At 44.0% G+C, this 16,916-nt stretch overlaps 1 protein-coding gene and 1 long non-coding RNA gene across 4 annotated transcripts in view; one reads left to right on the forward strand and one right to left on the reverse strand.

Moving 5' to 3' along the window:
• LOC147032281 (uncharacterized) overlaps positions 1-16,916 on the forward strand; it is a 96,514-nt gene that overhangs the window by 54,267 nt on the left and 25,331 nt on the right. For both annotated transcript variants that reach the window (XM_085869737.1, XM_085869738.1), the window contains one exon: positions 3,894-15,929. In XM_085869737.1, the coding sequence (XP_085725863.1) occupies positions 3,894-15,929 (12,036 nt within the window). The remainder of the gene's footprint in view (positions 1-3,893; positions 15,930-16,916) is intronic.
• LOC147032282 (uncharacterized) overlaps positions 1-16,916 on the reverse strand; it is a 76,464-nt gene that overhangs the window by 49,003 nt on the left and 10,545 nt on the right. The window lies entirely within an intron of this gene.

Below are 16,916 nucleotides of genomic sequence, written 5' to 3' on the forward strand. Positions count from 1 at the left end.
ATATTCAAGGGTTGTTCAAGGTTGATGTCGACTCATTCTACAAAAACGAAGTTGTGGAGGTTGAAACTTTCCCTTTTTATTAAGGTATTCCCCTGCTAACCAAGCACACTTGTCCCATCAATGTGACAATGACTCGATGCCATCTGCGTATAAATCCCTCAGTTAAGTACACAGCCATCTAAGAATACAGGCTCTGTCCTCATCATAAATGAACCTCATGTCAACCACTGTCCTTTGAGTGATCCATAGAGTTGAAAATCACAAAATAACCCTGAGGGTTCAGGGTGGAATGTAAGCTGCAAATTCTCCATGTAAATGTGTGTCGTATAGCACCGCTCCCATTGGAAAAGTATTGCAAGTCTTAGCTAAAACGGCCATTCGGTAGAGTGCATACCTCCACCATGCTGATTAGTTTACGTTTTGTATCCCACTTATAGACTGGATCTGGATTCAGACCTGAACTAAACTTCAATCGGCTTGTTTTATCTCACCTAACCAACTCATCCACCAAGTTTCGTCCGAATCTGTCCATTGTTTTTTCAGACATCATGCTATGTATCGTTTTAGCCATATCAGTATCACTCAATGGTGAAGAATCACTTTAAAAAAATTCTTGGATCCAGATTCAGATCTTCACCAAAATCTAATTATTTCGTCCGTGTCACATTTCCAAGCTCTCCACCAAATTTCGTCGGAATCTGTCCACAACTTTTTAAGATATCTTGTTCACGAAAAACAGAAAACATAACCTCCATCCACCTTCGGTGGTGGAAGTAATAAAATGCTCTAATTCCCTACATGAAAAACACAGACATCAAAACCAGTGTGGGGGAATTATCAAATTGTTTATTTGTTTCTTTTTCTTATATGTACTTCTGAACCCCCGGGTACATCGAGTTGAAAACTGGTGGTTATACTCTTGGTGTGTATGGAAAGGTTTTAGATGAGTAAAATAAAAAAAATATATGAATGTGATAGAAAACTGTCTCCATCGTGTTGTGCATTTAATTGGTAAAATATCAGAGACACAATCAAGGGTCACGTGTGTGGAAAGAGGGTTTGCATAGGTTGGACGTGGGTTGAAGATCAAAAGGATCGGATTAAAGATCTAAAGAACCAAATTAAACGTTGAAGGGACCAGCCACAGGCAGGAGGGTGGTAGCAAAATAAGTTGCACCGTTGATTTAAAAAAAAAATATATATATATATATATATTATACCAGAAGAGAAACAAGAATGACCGCACTGTGGTCACAACCTGCGACACAAAAGACATATTTTTCACCTCTGTCCACTCAACTCCCTAATCCTTGCTCATGTCCCATGTGTCCATGTGGTGAAAGCTGTGTCCGATAATTAAAAACAAACATTACCCACAGCTCAGATTACATTCTCTAATCTGTCTCATTAACCTTGTGCCCTGTTAGCCAGTGTTCCCATGTGAATGAATAAGATTAGATCGATAACATTCATGGTGATTCCAAACAGGGAATTTACTTTGTGTGTGTGTGTGTGTGTGTGTGTGTGTGTGTGTGTGTGTGTGTGTGTGTGTGTGTGTGTGTGTGTGTGTGTGTGTGTGTGTGTGTGTGTGTGTGTGTGTGTGTGTGTCGCCCTACCGCTCTCTGTGTAATATTAAACCTTTGTTCATATAAACCTGTATGTAGTCATTCTATGTATGGGACTTCGTAATTGAGTGTGAGTGAATTGGCTTTAAAAATCCGGCAATGGGCCGATTGGGAAACGCACATTTAAATCACTCTTAAAAGAGTTTATTCGTAAGTTTTATCGAAATGATTTGATTTGTCACACGGTCACAGATTGTTTAACCCCAATATGGGGCCGTTCAAAAAATATGTAACGTTATTGTTTTCGGGAGGTGCGTACGGGCTTGATTACTTACTAATAATTTTTATTCGACGTATGATTCTATTTTTTGGGGTCCCTCATCATGATTAACACTCGACCCAAATAAAGTCAATAGAAATTTGACGCAACAAACCCCAACAATGTATAATTAGCAGAGGCTTACAGGCCTAATGTGTTCGGCCCACCAGAAAACCAAGATGGCAGCCATATAATTTTTGTCTGGGTGCTATGGCGGAGTCAAACAACAGATGTACGTGTTGTCCAGCAGCTGTCCGACCAATGAGTGCACATTTCCAAAATCGACCCGAACAAGAACCCCAACAACAAAAGTAACGCGAAGCTCTTGTAGACCTATGACATGTCACATATACAAAAACGACAGTAAGGTTAAACAAAAACTTCTCCTCAATCCCAATGGGCACTCAGTTTAAAAATGAGGTTTTGTTGCATCTTTGGATGTCCGTTGTGCCGCGATGAAGAGAAATTTCATGTAGTTTTTTTTTATTATCCCCGCCGCGTGGCGGAAGAGGGATATTGTTGTCACCCAGGTCGTCCGTCCGTCCGTCCGTCCAGGCGTCAACATTTATAGCTGCGAGTGCGATAACTCATAAACTGTTCGCCATATCGATTTGAAATTTGGGTCACACATGTACCACCTGAAAAGGAAGAACCTTATTGATTCTAGGCGTGGCCAATTCCAATATGGCGACCGGGGCGGCCATCTTGAGAAAATTTTTTTGTAATAAATGGAAAACCGCTTATCTGATTTCAATTATTTTTGGTTACTACGTTCCTCACCCCTGGGGAACTTTTTTGAGATGATGGGAATTGAAATCAGATAAGCGGTGTCTTGTTTCCAATTCACCTCCCTCATTATCTGGAATGTGTGACCTTTTTCATTCAATGGCGGGGGATTCCCCATCTCTGATGGTATATATTTTTTTAATTTGGTGAAATGCCCAGTAAGATTGAAGTGTCGAGTTATTGGCGAGATCCACACTATCAGTTCTCATATCCAGTAAGTGTTCACGGACATTATCAGCCAGAAGTAGATTTTGTAATCGAATGCATGTGATACAAAATAATGCGAGTGGAAGTATAATAATCGGTGGTCAGTGACTTTCAATGATAAAGGCACAGGTGTCACAGCACTTGCATGAAAACTTAAAGTACCTGGTTGAATTACAGAGGATAAATTTACCAGATCATTTAATCAGTGAATTTGATTGAAGTGGCTTCACAGTCATGCTCTAACGATGTTAAGTTTTTCAACGAATAACCTAAATTGAATCGATTATTTGGTTGTGGTTTTATTTTGGTAAATTAATATAAATGGATTTTTTTTATGCCTCCGCACCAAGGGTGCCAGAGGCATTAAGTTTCCGGGTTGTCCATCCGTCCGTTCGTCCATCCGGATTTTCGTTTACGCGATAACTCAAAAAGCAAATTATAGAATTTCATCAAACTTGGTAAAAAGGTAAAGTAAGACAGGGCAATTAAGTGATTACATTTTGGGCCAGATGTGATAAAGGTCAAGGGTCAAATGTCAAGGTCAAACTCTTAAATTTTACTGTTTGCACCATAACTCAAATATTGGATAGAATTTCATCAAACTTAGTACAAAGGTAAAGTTAGACAGGGCAATTAACTGATTAGATTTTGGGCCGGATATGATTTAAGGTCAAGGGTCAAATATATCAATACTCAAGTGTTTGTGCGGGAGAGCGGAGGCATACCCGTCGACTGCGGGCAGTCGAATTACTCTTGTTTTATTTTATTGTAAAACTGCCTATCTCATAATCGATGAGATTTGAGTTGGAATAAAAGAGGGAATGGAGATTATTTGGAGGAAAGCTGAATGGATGAAGGGGTGGGGGCAATGGAAGGAGTCAATTGGCATTTTGTGTATGTAAAATGTAGATATCCCTGAAACCTAAATTGCTCTTTTGTTGCTGTTGTTGGTGCAAGATGTTGCATTTACACTGTTCCCCACCTTCCCCCCTCCACATCCCCCCACACCCTCACAGACCTGTGAAGATGGCCCACCAAAATCTGATGACTGGAAACAGTTCCTGAAGTCTTCACGTTTCCCTGCTCAACCAAATGCAGATTACACACCTTCCAAAAGCCCATCATCATTACTCAAGATGCCCACAATCTTAAAATCACCGACAAACAATCCTTTAAAAAAAACAAACTGTAGTTCATCGAGTTCCTTACTGAGCCAGAGAAATGACACCAAGACCTGCAAGGCAGACATCAGAGAGAATAGTTTTATCTCTAAGATTGATGTCCACACTACTCATCCTTCAATATTTACGATGGCTGAACTTGGAGGTTGTGGGAGTGCCAAGTCTGGTCGTCATCCTGATACTCCACGGCCCAAAAACTCTGCTTATCCTGGAGAAAGTAAACTGTCACCACTCAAAACTCGCCGCAGATCAAAATCGACAACAAACTTGCGTTCGTTGGATTCATCACCATCTCTCATTGAGCCATCCTTGACTCATTCATTACAAACTCCCACCTCTTCTTCAGATTTGCCATTACAAGAATCCATATCAACTGGACCGCAATGCTCTGACGTTCAATTATATTCATCACCAGCACATGTGGTAACTGGTGGCCAACTTCAAACCTCGTCGAAGTCTCCCTGCATTAACTTGGGCTCTGAGGCTTTGCATACGAGCTCAGTTGCACACTCACCAAATGCCAACATGAATCTTCAATCTTCTAATGACAAGTTGTGCAACCTTGATCCCCAGGTTAGCTTTGATACTTCCAGTCGTTCGAATGCTGCAGTGGTAGATACCGTGAGGTTAAGTTGTGGGGCAGAGCCAGATCTCAACAAACAATTGGGCATTGTTAGCCAAGTATCTTGCATCAATACGAATTGTGCAGCCAGCTGTCATTCCGACACCCCGCAACCTATTCGCCAGACTTATGTGTCTACACCAGCTGAGGTTTGTCAGATCTTAAGCATAATTTCAAAGCAATGCGAGATATCAACATCAGTTGAAGTTCAAAAGACCCCAATTAAGACTCCAAAGCAACATCATGAGATGACAACATCTTTAACAGGTGTCAAAGACATCCTTGAAACAAAGAATTTGATGACAACTCCTTTTTCTCAGACTCTCAATGTGACTCCAAAACAAAGGGAAATGTCAACACGAGTCGAAGTTCGAAAGGCCAGCTCGAGTCCAAAACAGCAATGTCACTCAACACCTTTGACTGATGCAAAAGAAATGTATGACGGGCAGAATGTAACACCACATGAAGTTCAACATACCAGGATCATGATTCCAAAACAGCAGCATGACATTTCAACACCGTCGACAGGTGTGAAAGATCTCTCTGAGATGCCGATGTCGACACCAAGTGAAGTTAGACAGACCAGGAGCAAGACTCCCAAACAACGGCATGACTTTTCAACACCTTTGACTGGTGTAAAAGAAATGCATGACTTGCAGAATGTAACACCCCATGAAGTTCAACATACCAGGATCATGATTCCAAAAGCGGAGGAGAACATTTCAACCCCATCGACTGCTGTGAGAGAGATCTTTGAGATGCAGACGTCGACACCAGGTGAAACTCGACAGACCAGGAGCAAGACTCCCAAACAGCAGCATGACATTTCCACACCCTTGACTGGTGTAAAACAGATGTATGACACTCAGATATCAACACCGGCCGACAACCAAAATACCAGTAGCATCATCACGAAACAGCAGCGTGACATTTCCACACCCTTGACTGGTGTGAGAGAGATAACATCACATGAAGTTCAACATACCAGGATCATGATTCCAAAACAGCAGCATGACATTTCAACACCGTCGACTGGTGTGAAATATCTCTCTGAGATGCAAATGTCGACATCAGGTGAAATTAAACAGACCAGGAGCAAGACTCCCAAACAGCAGCATGACATTTCAAAACCGTCGACTGGTGTAAAACAGATGTGTGAGACTCAGATAGCAACACCAGGCACTGATCCAAATACCAGGAGCATCACTCCAAAAGAGCAGCATGGCATTTCAACACCGTTGACTGGTGTGAGAGATCTCAAAGAGATGCAGATGTCGACACCAGGTGAAGTTAGACAGACCAGGAGCAAGACTCCCAAACAACGGCATGACTTTTCAACGCCTTTGACTGGTGTAAAACAGATGCATGACACTCGGATGTCAACACCAGCTAACGAACAAAATACCAGGAGCATCACGACAAAACAGCAGCATGACATTTCCACACCCTTGACTGGTGTAAAACAGATGTATGAGACTCAGATATCCACACCGGCTGATGACCAAGATACCAGTAGCATCATGATAAAACAGCAGCAGGGCATTTCCACACCCTTGACTGGTGTGAGAGAGATCCTTGAGATGCAGATGTCGACACCAGGTGAAATTAGACAAACCAGGAGCAAGACTCCCAAACAGCAGCATGGCTTCTCAACACCTTTGACTGGTGTAAAACAGATGTATGAGACTCAGATATCCACACCGGCCAACGACCAAAATACCAGGAGCATCACGCCAAAACAGCAGCATGACATTTCAATACCGTCGACTGGTGTGAGAGATCTCTTTGAGACGCAGATGTCGACACCAGGTGAAGTTAAACAGACCAGGAGCAAGACTCCCATACAGCAGCATGACTTTTCAACACCGTCGACTGGTGTAAAACAGATGTGTGAGACTCAGATAGCAACACCAGGCACTGATCCAAATACCACGAGCATCACTCCAAAAGAGCAGCATGACATTTCCACACCGTTGACTGGTGTGAGAGAGATCTTTGAGATGCAGATGTCGACACCAGGTGAAGTTAGACAGACCAGGAGCAAGACTCCCAAACAACGGCATGACTTTTCAACGCCTTTGACTGGTGTAAAACAGATGCATGAGACTCGGATGTCAACACCGGCCAATGACCAAAATACCAGGAGCATCACACCAAAACAACAGCATGACATTTCCACACCCTTGACTGGTGTAAAACAGATGTATGAGCCTCAGATATCAACATCGGCTGATGACCAAAATACCAGTAGCATCATGATAAAACAGCAGCATGATATTTCCACACCATTGACTGGTGTGAGAGAGATCCTTGAGATGCAGATGTCGACACCAGGTGAAATTAGACAGACCAGGAGCAAGACTCCCAAACAGCAGCATGACTTCTCAACACCTTTGACTGGTGTAAAACAGATGTGTGAGACTCAGATAGCAACACCAGGCACTGATCCAAATACCAGGAGCATCACTCCAAAAGAGCAGCATGACATTTCAACACCGTCGACTGGTGTGAGAGATCTCAAAGAGATGCAGATGTCGACACCAAGTGAAGTTAGACAGACCAGGAGCAAGACTTCCAAACAGCAACATGACTTTTCAACACCTCTGACTGGTATAAAACAGATGTTTGAAACTCAGATATCAACACCAGATGACGATCAAAATACTAGGAGCATCAATACAAAACAGCAGCATGCCATTTCAAGACCGTTGACTGGTGTGAGAGAGATCTTTGAGATGCAGATGCCGACACCAGGTGAAGTTAGACAGACCAGGAGCAAGACTCCCAAACAACGGCATGACTTTTCAACACCTTTGACTGGTGTAAAACAGATGCATGAGACTCGGATGTCAACACCAGCCAATGACCAAAATACCAGGAGCATCACGCCAAAACAACAGCATGACATTTCCACACCCTTGACTGGTGTAAAACAGATGTATGAGACTCAGATATCAACACCGGCTGATGACCAAGATACCAGTAGCATCATGATAAAACAGCAGCAGGGCATTTCCACACCCTTGACTGGTGTGAGAGAGATCCTTGAGATGCAGATGTCGACACCAGGTGAAATTAGACAAACCAGGAGCAAGACTCCCAAACAGCAGCATGACTTTTCAACGCCTTTGACTGGTGTAAAACAGATGCATGAGACTCGGATGTCAACACCAGCCAACGACCAAAATACCAGTAGCATCATGATAAAACAGCAGCATGACATTTCCACACCATTGACTGGTGTGAGAGAGATCCTTGAGATGCAGATGTCGACACCAGGTGAAGTTAGACAGACCAGGAGCAAGACTCCCAAACAACGGCATGACATTTCAACACCTCTGACTGGTATAAAACAGATGTTTGAGACTCAGATATCAACACCAGATGACGATCAAAATACTAGGAGCATCAATACAAAACAGCAGCATGACATTTCCACACCGTTGACTGGTGTGAGAGAGATCTTTGAGATGCAGATGCCGACACCAGGTGAAGTTAGACAGACCAGGAGCAAGACTCCCAAACAACGGCATGACTTTTCAACGCCTTTGACTGGTGTAAAACAGATGTATGAGACTCGGATGTCAACACCAGCCAACGACCAAAATACCAGGAGCATCACGCCAAAACAACAGCATGACATTTCCACACCCTTGACTGGTGTAAAACAGATGTATGAGCCTCAGATATCAACACCGGCTGATGACCAAAATACCAGTAGCATCATGATAAAACAGCAGCGTGACATTTCCACACCCTTCACTGGTGTGAGGGAGATCCTTGAGATGCAGATGTCGACACGAGGTGAAATTAGACAGACCAGGAGCAAGACTCCCAAACAGCAGCATGACTTCTCAACACCTTTGACTGGTGTAAAACAGATGTATGAGACTCAGATATCCACACCGGTCACTGATCCAAATACCAGGAGCATCACTCCAAAAGAGCAGCATGACATTTCAACACCGTCGACTGGTGTGAGAGAGATCTTTGAGATGCAGATGTCGACACCAGGTGAAGTTAGACAGACCAGGAGCAAGACTCCCAAACAACGGCATGACTTTTCAACGCCTTTGACTGGTGTAAAACAGATGTATGAGCCTCAGATATCAACACCAGCCAACGACCAAAATACCAGGAGCATCACGACAAAACAGCAGCATGACATTTCAACACCGTCAACTGTTGAGAGAGATCTCTTTGAGACGCAGATGTCGACACCAGGTGAAGTTAGACAGACCAGGAGCAAGACTCCTAAACAGCAGCAGGACTTCTCAACCCCTTTGACTGGTGTAAATAAAATGTATCGCATGCAACCTTTAACATCAGATGAAGTCCAAGATACCAGCAGCACAACTCCAAAACAGCAGCATGACTTTTCAACACCTCTGACTGGTGTAAAACAGATGTTTGAGACTCAGATATCAACACCAGATGACAATCAAAATACCAAGAGCATCAATACAAAAGAGCAGCATGACATTTCAACACCGTCTACTGGTGTGAGAGAGATGTTTAAGATGCAGATGCCAACACCAGGTGAAGTTAGACAGACCAGGAGCAAGACTCCCAAACAAGGGCATGATTTTTCAACGCCTTTGACTGGTGTAAAACAGATGTGTGAGACTCAGATATCAACACCGGCCGACGACCAAAATACCAGGAGCATCACGCCAAAACAGCAGCATGACATTTCCACACCCTTGACTGGTGTAAAACAGATTTATGAGCCTCAGATATCAACACCAGCCAACGACCAAAATACCAGGAGCATCACGACAAAACAGCAGCATGACTTTTCAACACCGTCGACTGGTGAGAGAGATCTCTTTGAGACGCAGATGTCGACACCAGGTGAAGTTAGACAGACCAGGAGCAAGTCTTCCAAACACCAACATGACTTTTCAACACCTCTGACTGGTGTTAAGGAAATTGATGAAGTTCAACATTCCAGGATCATGACTCCAAAAGAGCAGGATAATATTTCAACACTGTCAACTGATGTGAGAGAGACCTTTGAGATGCAGATGCCAACACCAGGTGAAATTAGACAGACCAGGAGCAAGTCTTCTAAACAGCAGCAGGACTTCTCAACACCTTTGACTGGTGTAAATGAAATGTATCGCATGCAACTTTTAACATCAGATGAAGTCCAAGATACCAGCAGCACAACTCCAAAACAGCAGCATGACTTTTCAACACCTCTGACTGGTGTAAAACAGATGTTTGAGACTCAGATATCAACACCAGATGACGATCAAAATACTAGGAGCATCAATACAAAAGAGCAGCATGCCATTTCAACACCGTCTACTGGTGTAAGAGAGATGTTTAAGACGCAGATGCCGACACCAGTTGAAGTTAGACAGACCAGGAGCAAGACTCCCAAACAAGGGCATGATTTTTCAACGCCTTTGACTGGTGTAAAACAGATGTGTGAGACTCAGATATCAACACCGGCCGACGACCAAAATACCAGGAGCAACACGCCAAAACAGCAGCATGATATTTCCACACCCTTGACTGGTGTAAAACAGATGTATGACACTCAGATATCAACACCAGCTGATGACCAAAATACCAGTGGCATCATGATAAAACAGCAGCGTGGCATTTCAACACCTTTGACTGGTGTGAGAGAGATCCTTGAGTTGCAGATGTCGACATCAGATGAAATTAGACAGACCTGGAGCAAGACTCCCAAACAGCAGCATGACTTCTCAACACCTTTGACTGGTGTAAAACAGATGTATGAGACTCAGATATCAACACTGGTCGACGACCAAATTACCAGGAGCATCACGCCAAAACAGCAGCATGACATTTCAACACCGTCGACTGGTGTGAGAGATCTCTTTGTGACGCAGATGTCGACACCAGGTGAAGTGAGACAGACCAGGAGCAAGACTCTCAAACAGCAGCATGACTTTTCAACACCTTTGACTGGTATAAAACAGATGTTTGAGACTCAGATATCAACACCAGATGACGATCAAAATACTAGGAGCATCAATACAAAAGAGCAGCATGCCATTTCAACACCGTTGACTGGTGTGAGAGAGATCTTTGAGATGCAGATGTCGACACCAGGTGAAGTTAGACAGACCAGGAGCAAGACTCCCAAACAGCAGCAGGACTTCTCAACACCTTTGACTGGTGTTAAAGAAATTGATGAAGTTCAACATTCCAGGATCATGACTCCAAAAGAGCAGGATAATATTTCAACACTGTCGACTGCTGTGGGAGAGATCTTTGCGATGCAGATGTCGACACCAGGTGAAATTAGACAGACCAGGAGCAAGACTCCCAAACAGCAGCAGGACTTCTCAACACCTTTGACTGGTGTAAATGAAATGTATCGCATGCAACTTTTAACACCAGATGAAGTCCAAGATACCAGCAGCACGATTCCAAAACAGCAACATGACTTTTCAACACCTCTGACTGGTGTAAAACAGATGTTTGAGACTCAGATATCAACACCAGACGACGATCAAAATACTAGGAGCATCAATACAAAAGAGCAGCATGACATTTCAACACCGTCGACTGGTGTGAGAGAGATCTTTGAGATGCAGATGCCGACACCAGGTGAAGTGAGACAGACCAGGAGCAAGACTCCCAAACAAGGGCATGACTTTTCAACACCCTTGACTGGTGTAAAACAGATGTACGAGACTCAGATATCAACACCAGACGACGATCAAAATACTAGGAGCATCAATACAAAAGAGCAGCATGCCATTTCAACACCGTTGACTGGTGTGAGAGAGATCTTTGAGATGCAGATGTCGACACCAGGTGAAGTTAGACAGACCAGGAGCAAGACTCCCAAACAGCAACATGACTTTTCAACACCTCTGAGTGGTGTTAAAGAAATTGATGAAGTTCAACATTCCAGGATCATGACTCCAAAAGAGCAGGATAAAATTTCAACACTGTCGACTGCTGTGGGAGAGATCTTTGCGATGCAGATGCCGACACCAGGTGAAATTAAACAGACCAGGAGCAAGTCTTCGAAACAGCAGCATGACTTCTCAACACCTTTGACTGGTGTAAATGAAATGTATCGCATGCAACTTTTAACACCAGATGAAGTCCAAGATACCAGCAGCACAATTCCAAAACAGCAGCATGACTTTTCAACACCTCTGACTGGTGTAAAACAGATGTTTGAGACTCAGATATCAACACCAGACGACGATCAAAATACTAGGAGCATCAATACAAAAGAGCAGCATGACATTTCAACACCGTCTACTGGTGTGAGAGAGATCTTTGAGATGCAGATGCCGACACCAGGTGAAGTTAGACAGACCAGGAGCAAGACTCCCAAACAACGGCATGACTTTTCATCACCCTTGACTGGTGTAAAACACATGTTTGAGACTCGGATATCGACACCAGGCAACGGCCAAAATACCAGGAGCATCACTTCAAAACAGCAGCATGACATTTCCACAACCTTGCCTGTTGCGAATGAGATTTTTGAGAAGCAGCTGTCCATCCCAGGTGATTCCTGTCAGACCATGTGCATGTCTTCAAAACAGCAACAAGAGAAATCACCACCAGCAAAAGTTCAAAAGACCAGGAGCACAAATCCAAAACTGCAGCGTGACTCGACACCTTCAACCGGTGTTAAAGAAATGTATCGCATGCAACCTTTCACACCAGATGAAGTCCGAGATACCAGCAGCACGACTCCCAAACAGCAGCATGACTTTTCAACACCCTTGACTGGTGTAAAACAGATATTTGAGACTCAGATGTCTCCACCAGCTGAAGGGCGACTGACCAGGAGCATGGCTTCAAAGCAGTGGCAAACCTTGACACCTTTCACTGGTGTGAAAGAAGTTTTGTCCACACCAGAGATCAATCTGACTTTGCGATCAAGAAGTGGCCGAGAGAGGAAGTGCCAGAGTCTACGAAAAAAAGAGGAGGGGTGTCTCTCTCGCAGTCATCTCGTGACAATATTTCAGAGAAGAAGCAAAGAGACAGACAGACGGGAACCATCCGATCTTTTGCATAGTAACCATACTACCAGGGCTGACAAGAACTTGAGGTCTGTATCGATGAGTGACGTCAAAGAAAAGCTTGCGATCGATGGGAAACAAATTCTGCCACTCACATGTGGTGGTAAAGGCAAGATGAAAATCGCAAAAGGAGAACCCAATAGTTCTGGGCTGAAAAAGATGGACAAGACACCAGAAGTAAAGCATCCCTTCTTGTCCAATAGCTTTTCAGATAATTTTAATTCCTCAAATCAGATTAACCAAAATTTAGCTTTGGAGCTTCATAGAAAGGCGAAGACTCCAAAGACGAAGTGCAATGCTTCTTCATCCAAGGGTGGTTTAAAAGAGTTTGATGTTGTGCAAACAATAACTGCAATACAGCATTCAGGAAACAATATTGAGAAACAACAAACGGTAGATTCTCCTGCTATGAACATTGCTGGAATGTTCGATACTCCTGAAGAGGTGACCTGCGCCTCATTTGATGAAAGTGACAACGTTGTTCAAACACCGGAAAATACACGGGACATCGTGATGGGGACTCCTCAGGCACGAATTATGCCAAAGAAATTGGGAGATACTGCGTGTCAGCTCCTGAATACCCGCTTTTCGGAGGGGTTGGATGTAACTATTCAAACTCCAATTTGGCCATCAAATGATTTGGTGAAAAGCCCTGAACAAATTGCACAGTTTCGTTCAAAGCAACCTGAAAACTTGGAGGAGAAATTGAAGGCTCTGACAAGGGCTAGCTCAACGGAGGCCACCGAAATTGTACCTGTCCTGGAATCTCCAGACAACGATGGCCCTGCAAACAGAAAATTAATGGAACTTCAACAGCGGCCGACTCTTTGTGCAACGGAGGAGAATGTAAATGGCCTTGCAGAGACATCTGTCACCCCCACAACAAATGCAGCTGTTGCTGTCATTGAAAACGTGAAAACATTAGCTTCCCAAGAAGCCAGGATTCAAAGAAAATTTTCAGAAAAACCTGAGGTTTCATCTGAGCAGCAGAAAGGAAGCCAAATGCGAGTTGGCATTCTTACAATGGTGCACCAATCCGAGTCTCCATTGAAGAGAAAACGAACAAATCGGAAGAAAGAGCATGTTTCTTTTCCGGAGCAGCTTGAGGCACCTTCTGAAGAACCGAGAACGAATCGGTGGACAGCTGCCAATGCTGCAGTACCAAAACAACCTGAAGAGCAACAAGCTAGCTGTAAGAACGTAAATGATGCTCAAGCGTTGAAACAAGCCAAGCTTTTAACTGAGCAACATCATACTGGCTTTGGGAAAACAGATGTTGTAGCGGCGGAACAATCTCGGGTAACATCTGAACAACAAAGAAACAGCCGGCATAAAACAGATTCCGTTACAGTGACGGAACAACATAGGGAAGCTCCATTTCGCCAAAAACGATCCAGCCGGAAGAAAGCATCTGTTCCTACAGTAATGAAACAATCTGATGTTCCACCTCAGCAGAAGCGAAGCAGCCGGAGAAAAACTACCATTACTACTGGAGTTGAGCAACCCAATCCTTTATCAGAGCAACATCAATCTGACGGTGGGAAAGTAGACGACATTGTGGTGATGCAAGAGTTTTCAACACCACCTGTGCAAAAACGAACTCGCCGGTGTAAAGCACCTGTTGCTATGGAGATGGAACAACCAGTGGAAGCACCAGTTGAAGGGAAAACAAGAAATAGCCGGAGGAAAGCATTTGTTACTCTGGCAACGGAACAGTTTGGCGCTCAACCTGAACAGAAGCGAAGCGGCCGAAAAAACGCCACCATTATTATTGGAGTGGAGCAACCCAAGCCTTTATCAGAGAAACATCACTCTGACTATGGAAAAGTACACAACATTGAAATGACACAACACTTTGAAGCACCACGTGTGCAAAAACAAACTGGCCCGTGTAAAGGACCTGTTGCTCTGGAGACAGGACAACGTGTGGAAGCACCAGTTTGCTTAAAACGAAACAGCCGGAGGAAAGGATTTGCACCTTCAGTAGTGGAACAACCTGACCCTCCCCCTGAGAAGAAGCGAAGCAGCCAGAGAAAAGCTACCATGACTGCTGGCGTCGAGCAGCCCACGCCTTTATCAGAGCAGCATCACTCTGACTTTGGGAAAGTAGACGACATTGTGGTGATACAAGAGTTTTCAACACCACCTGTGCAAAAACGAACTCGCCGGTGTAAAGCACCTGTTGCTATGGAGGTGGAACAACTTGCGGAAGCACCAGTTCAACGGAAAACGAGGAATAGCCGGAGGAAAGCATTTGTTGCAGCTGCAATGGAACAACCTGACACTCCACCTGAACAGAAGCGAAGCGGCCAGAGACAAGCTACCATTACTGATGGAGTGGAGCAACCCAAGCCTTCATCGGATCATCACTCGAACTTTGGCGTAGTGGACAATATTGCGGTGATGCAAGAGTTTGCAACACCACCTGTACAAAAGCGAACTCGCCGGTGTAAAGCACCTGTTGCTATGAAGGTGGAACAACTTGCGGAAGCACCAGTTCAAGAGAAACCACAAAATAGCCAGAGAAAAGCGTTTGTTCCTGTAATCACGGAACAACCTGATGCTCCGCCTGAGCAGAAGCGAAGTAGCCGGAGAAAAGCTGCCATTACTACTGGAGTGGAGCAATCCACGCATTCAACAGAAAAACATCCCACCAACAATGGAAAGGTGGACAATATGTTAATGAGAACACAATGTGAGGCTGCATCAGAGCAAAATCAAGCAGTTGTTATGAACATTACGAAACCTGCAGCGAGTCTTGGGATACAGCGAACCAGCCAGAGAAAAGCTGTTGCCCATTCAGTGACTGAACAAGACGAAGCTACACCTGAGCGCCAACAAACGAGTCAGAGGAAAGCAAACGTCGATACTGTTCCAGCGCAACCTAATAATAATCCAAAGTTTGAGCAAAAGCGAACCAGCCGCAGGAAAATGGCCTCTGCGAGCTTGATGGAAAAAGACAAGGAAGTTGAGGTTGAGCAGAAGCAGACCGGCCGAAAGAAAGCTGCTGTTACGACAATCACAGAACCAACTGATGCTCCGCCTGAGCCGCAACGTAGCACCAGAAGCAAGGTGACCTTACCACTGCCTGTTCATTCCAAGCTGCCGTCTGACCAGCGGCTTTTTAGCTCTGACAATGGGAAGATTAACAAGCAACATTGCAAAGCAGTTGCCGTAGTGGATGAAATGAAGACGAATGAAAACGCATCTATTCTGGTGAGTATGGATACACAGGATTCTGGGGTGGCCCCAAGATGGAGGGAGTAGCGTGAAGTGGAGGAGTTAAACAGCACATACATATTACCTCCACTTAACACAAAAGACAGTATCAGAAGCACATTATGTCTGGACAGATAGATTTTACTGTATCATTATTGAGTGTTGCACAGATCCTGAAAAGCAACAATTGTTTTGTTTTAGTGTAAAAGGAAGGGTAAAGTGTTAATATCCCCGCTCTGCAGTAACAATGCTCGTATAATCTGTTCTCATTCATAAAACTAGAAGCAGGTGCTCCGTGTGGGAGCAGCCGGAGGAATCGTGTTGATTCACCGAATCACCGAAGGTGAAGGAGGTTATGTTTTCACCCCTTTCTGTCTCTTTGTGTACAGGATATATCAACAACTTGTGGATGGATCCGGATGAAATTTTGTGGACAGGTTTGGTGTGTGACACGGACTAACTGATTAGATTTTGGTAAAGATCCGGATCCGACTACTAGAATTTTAAAAAGTGATTCTTCACCATTGAGAGATGGGGCGAAACTGATATGGAGCATGATATCTCAAAAAGTTGTGGACAGATTCGGATGAAACTTGGTGGACATGTTGGGTGTGTCACACGGAAGAATTGATTCGATTTTGGTGAAGATCCGGATCCGGATACAATAATTTTTTCTTAAACTTTTTAAAAGTGACTTCACCATTGAGAGAGGGCCAAAAACGATATAGTCCTGTCCAGAATATTTCAAAAATGTGATGGGCCCGATATGTTCTCGTGGATCAGGCATTACGTGGTGGAGGTATGTGCTCCACCAAGTGCCCTTCCAGTTATCCTTGTGATTACTAGCTGAAGGGCCCGTCTATGATGGGCAGTAAAAACACCTATCTAATCTTCTCAAACAGCTTATATAACCATGTTCTGTGATAGATGCATTATTTAACTAGAGGGGGAGCACTCGGTAGAGTGCAAAACCTCCGCCGCCAA

Source organism: Eptatretus burgeri, chromosome 2 (assembly GCF_056783735.1).
Source record: "Eptatretus burgeri isolate ZD-2024b chromosome 2, Ebu_testis_v1, whole genome shotgun sequence".
NCBI lineage: Eukaryota > Metazoa > Chordata > Myxini > Myxiniformes > Myxinidae > Eptatretus > Eptatretus burgeri.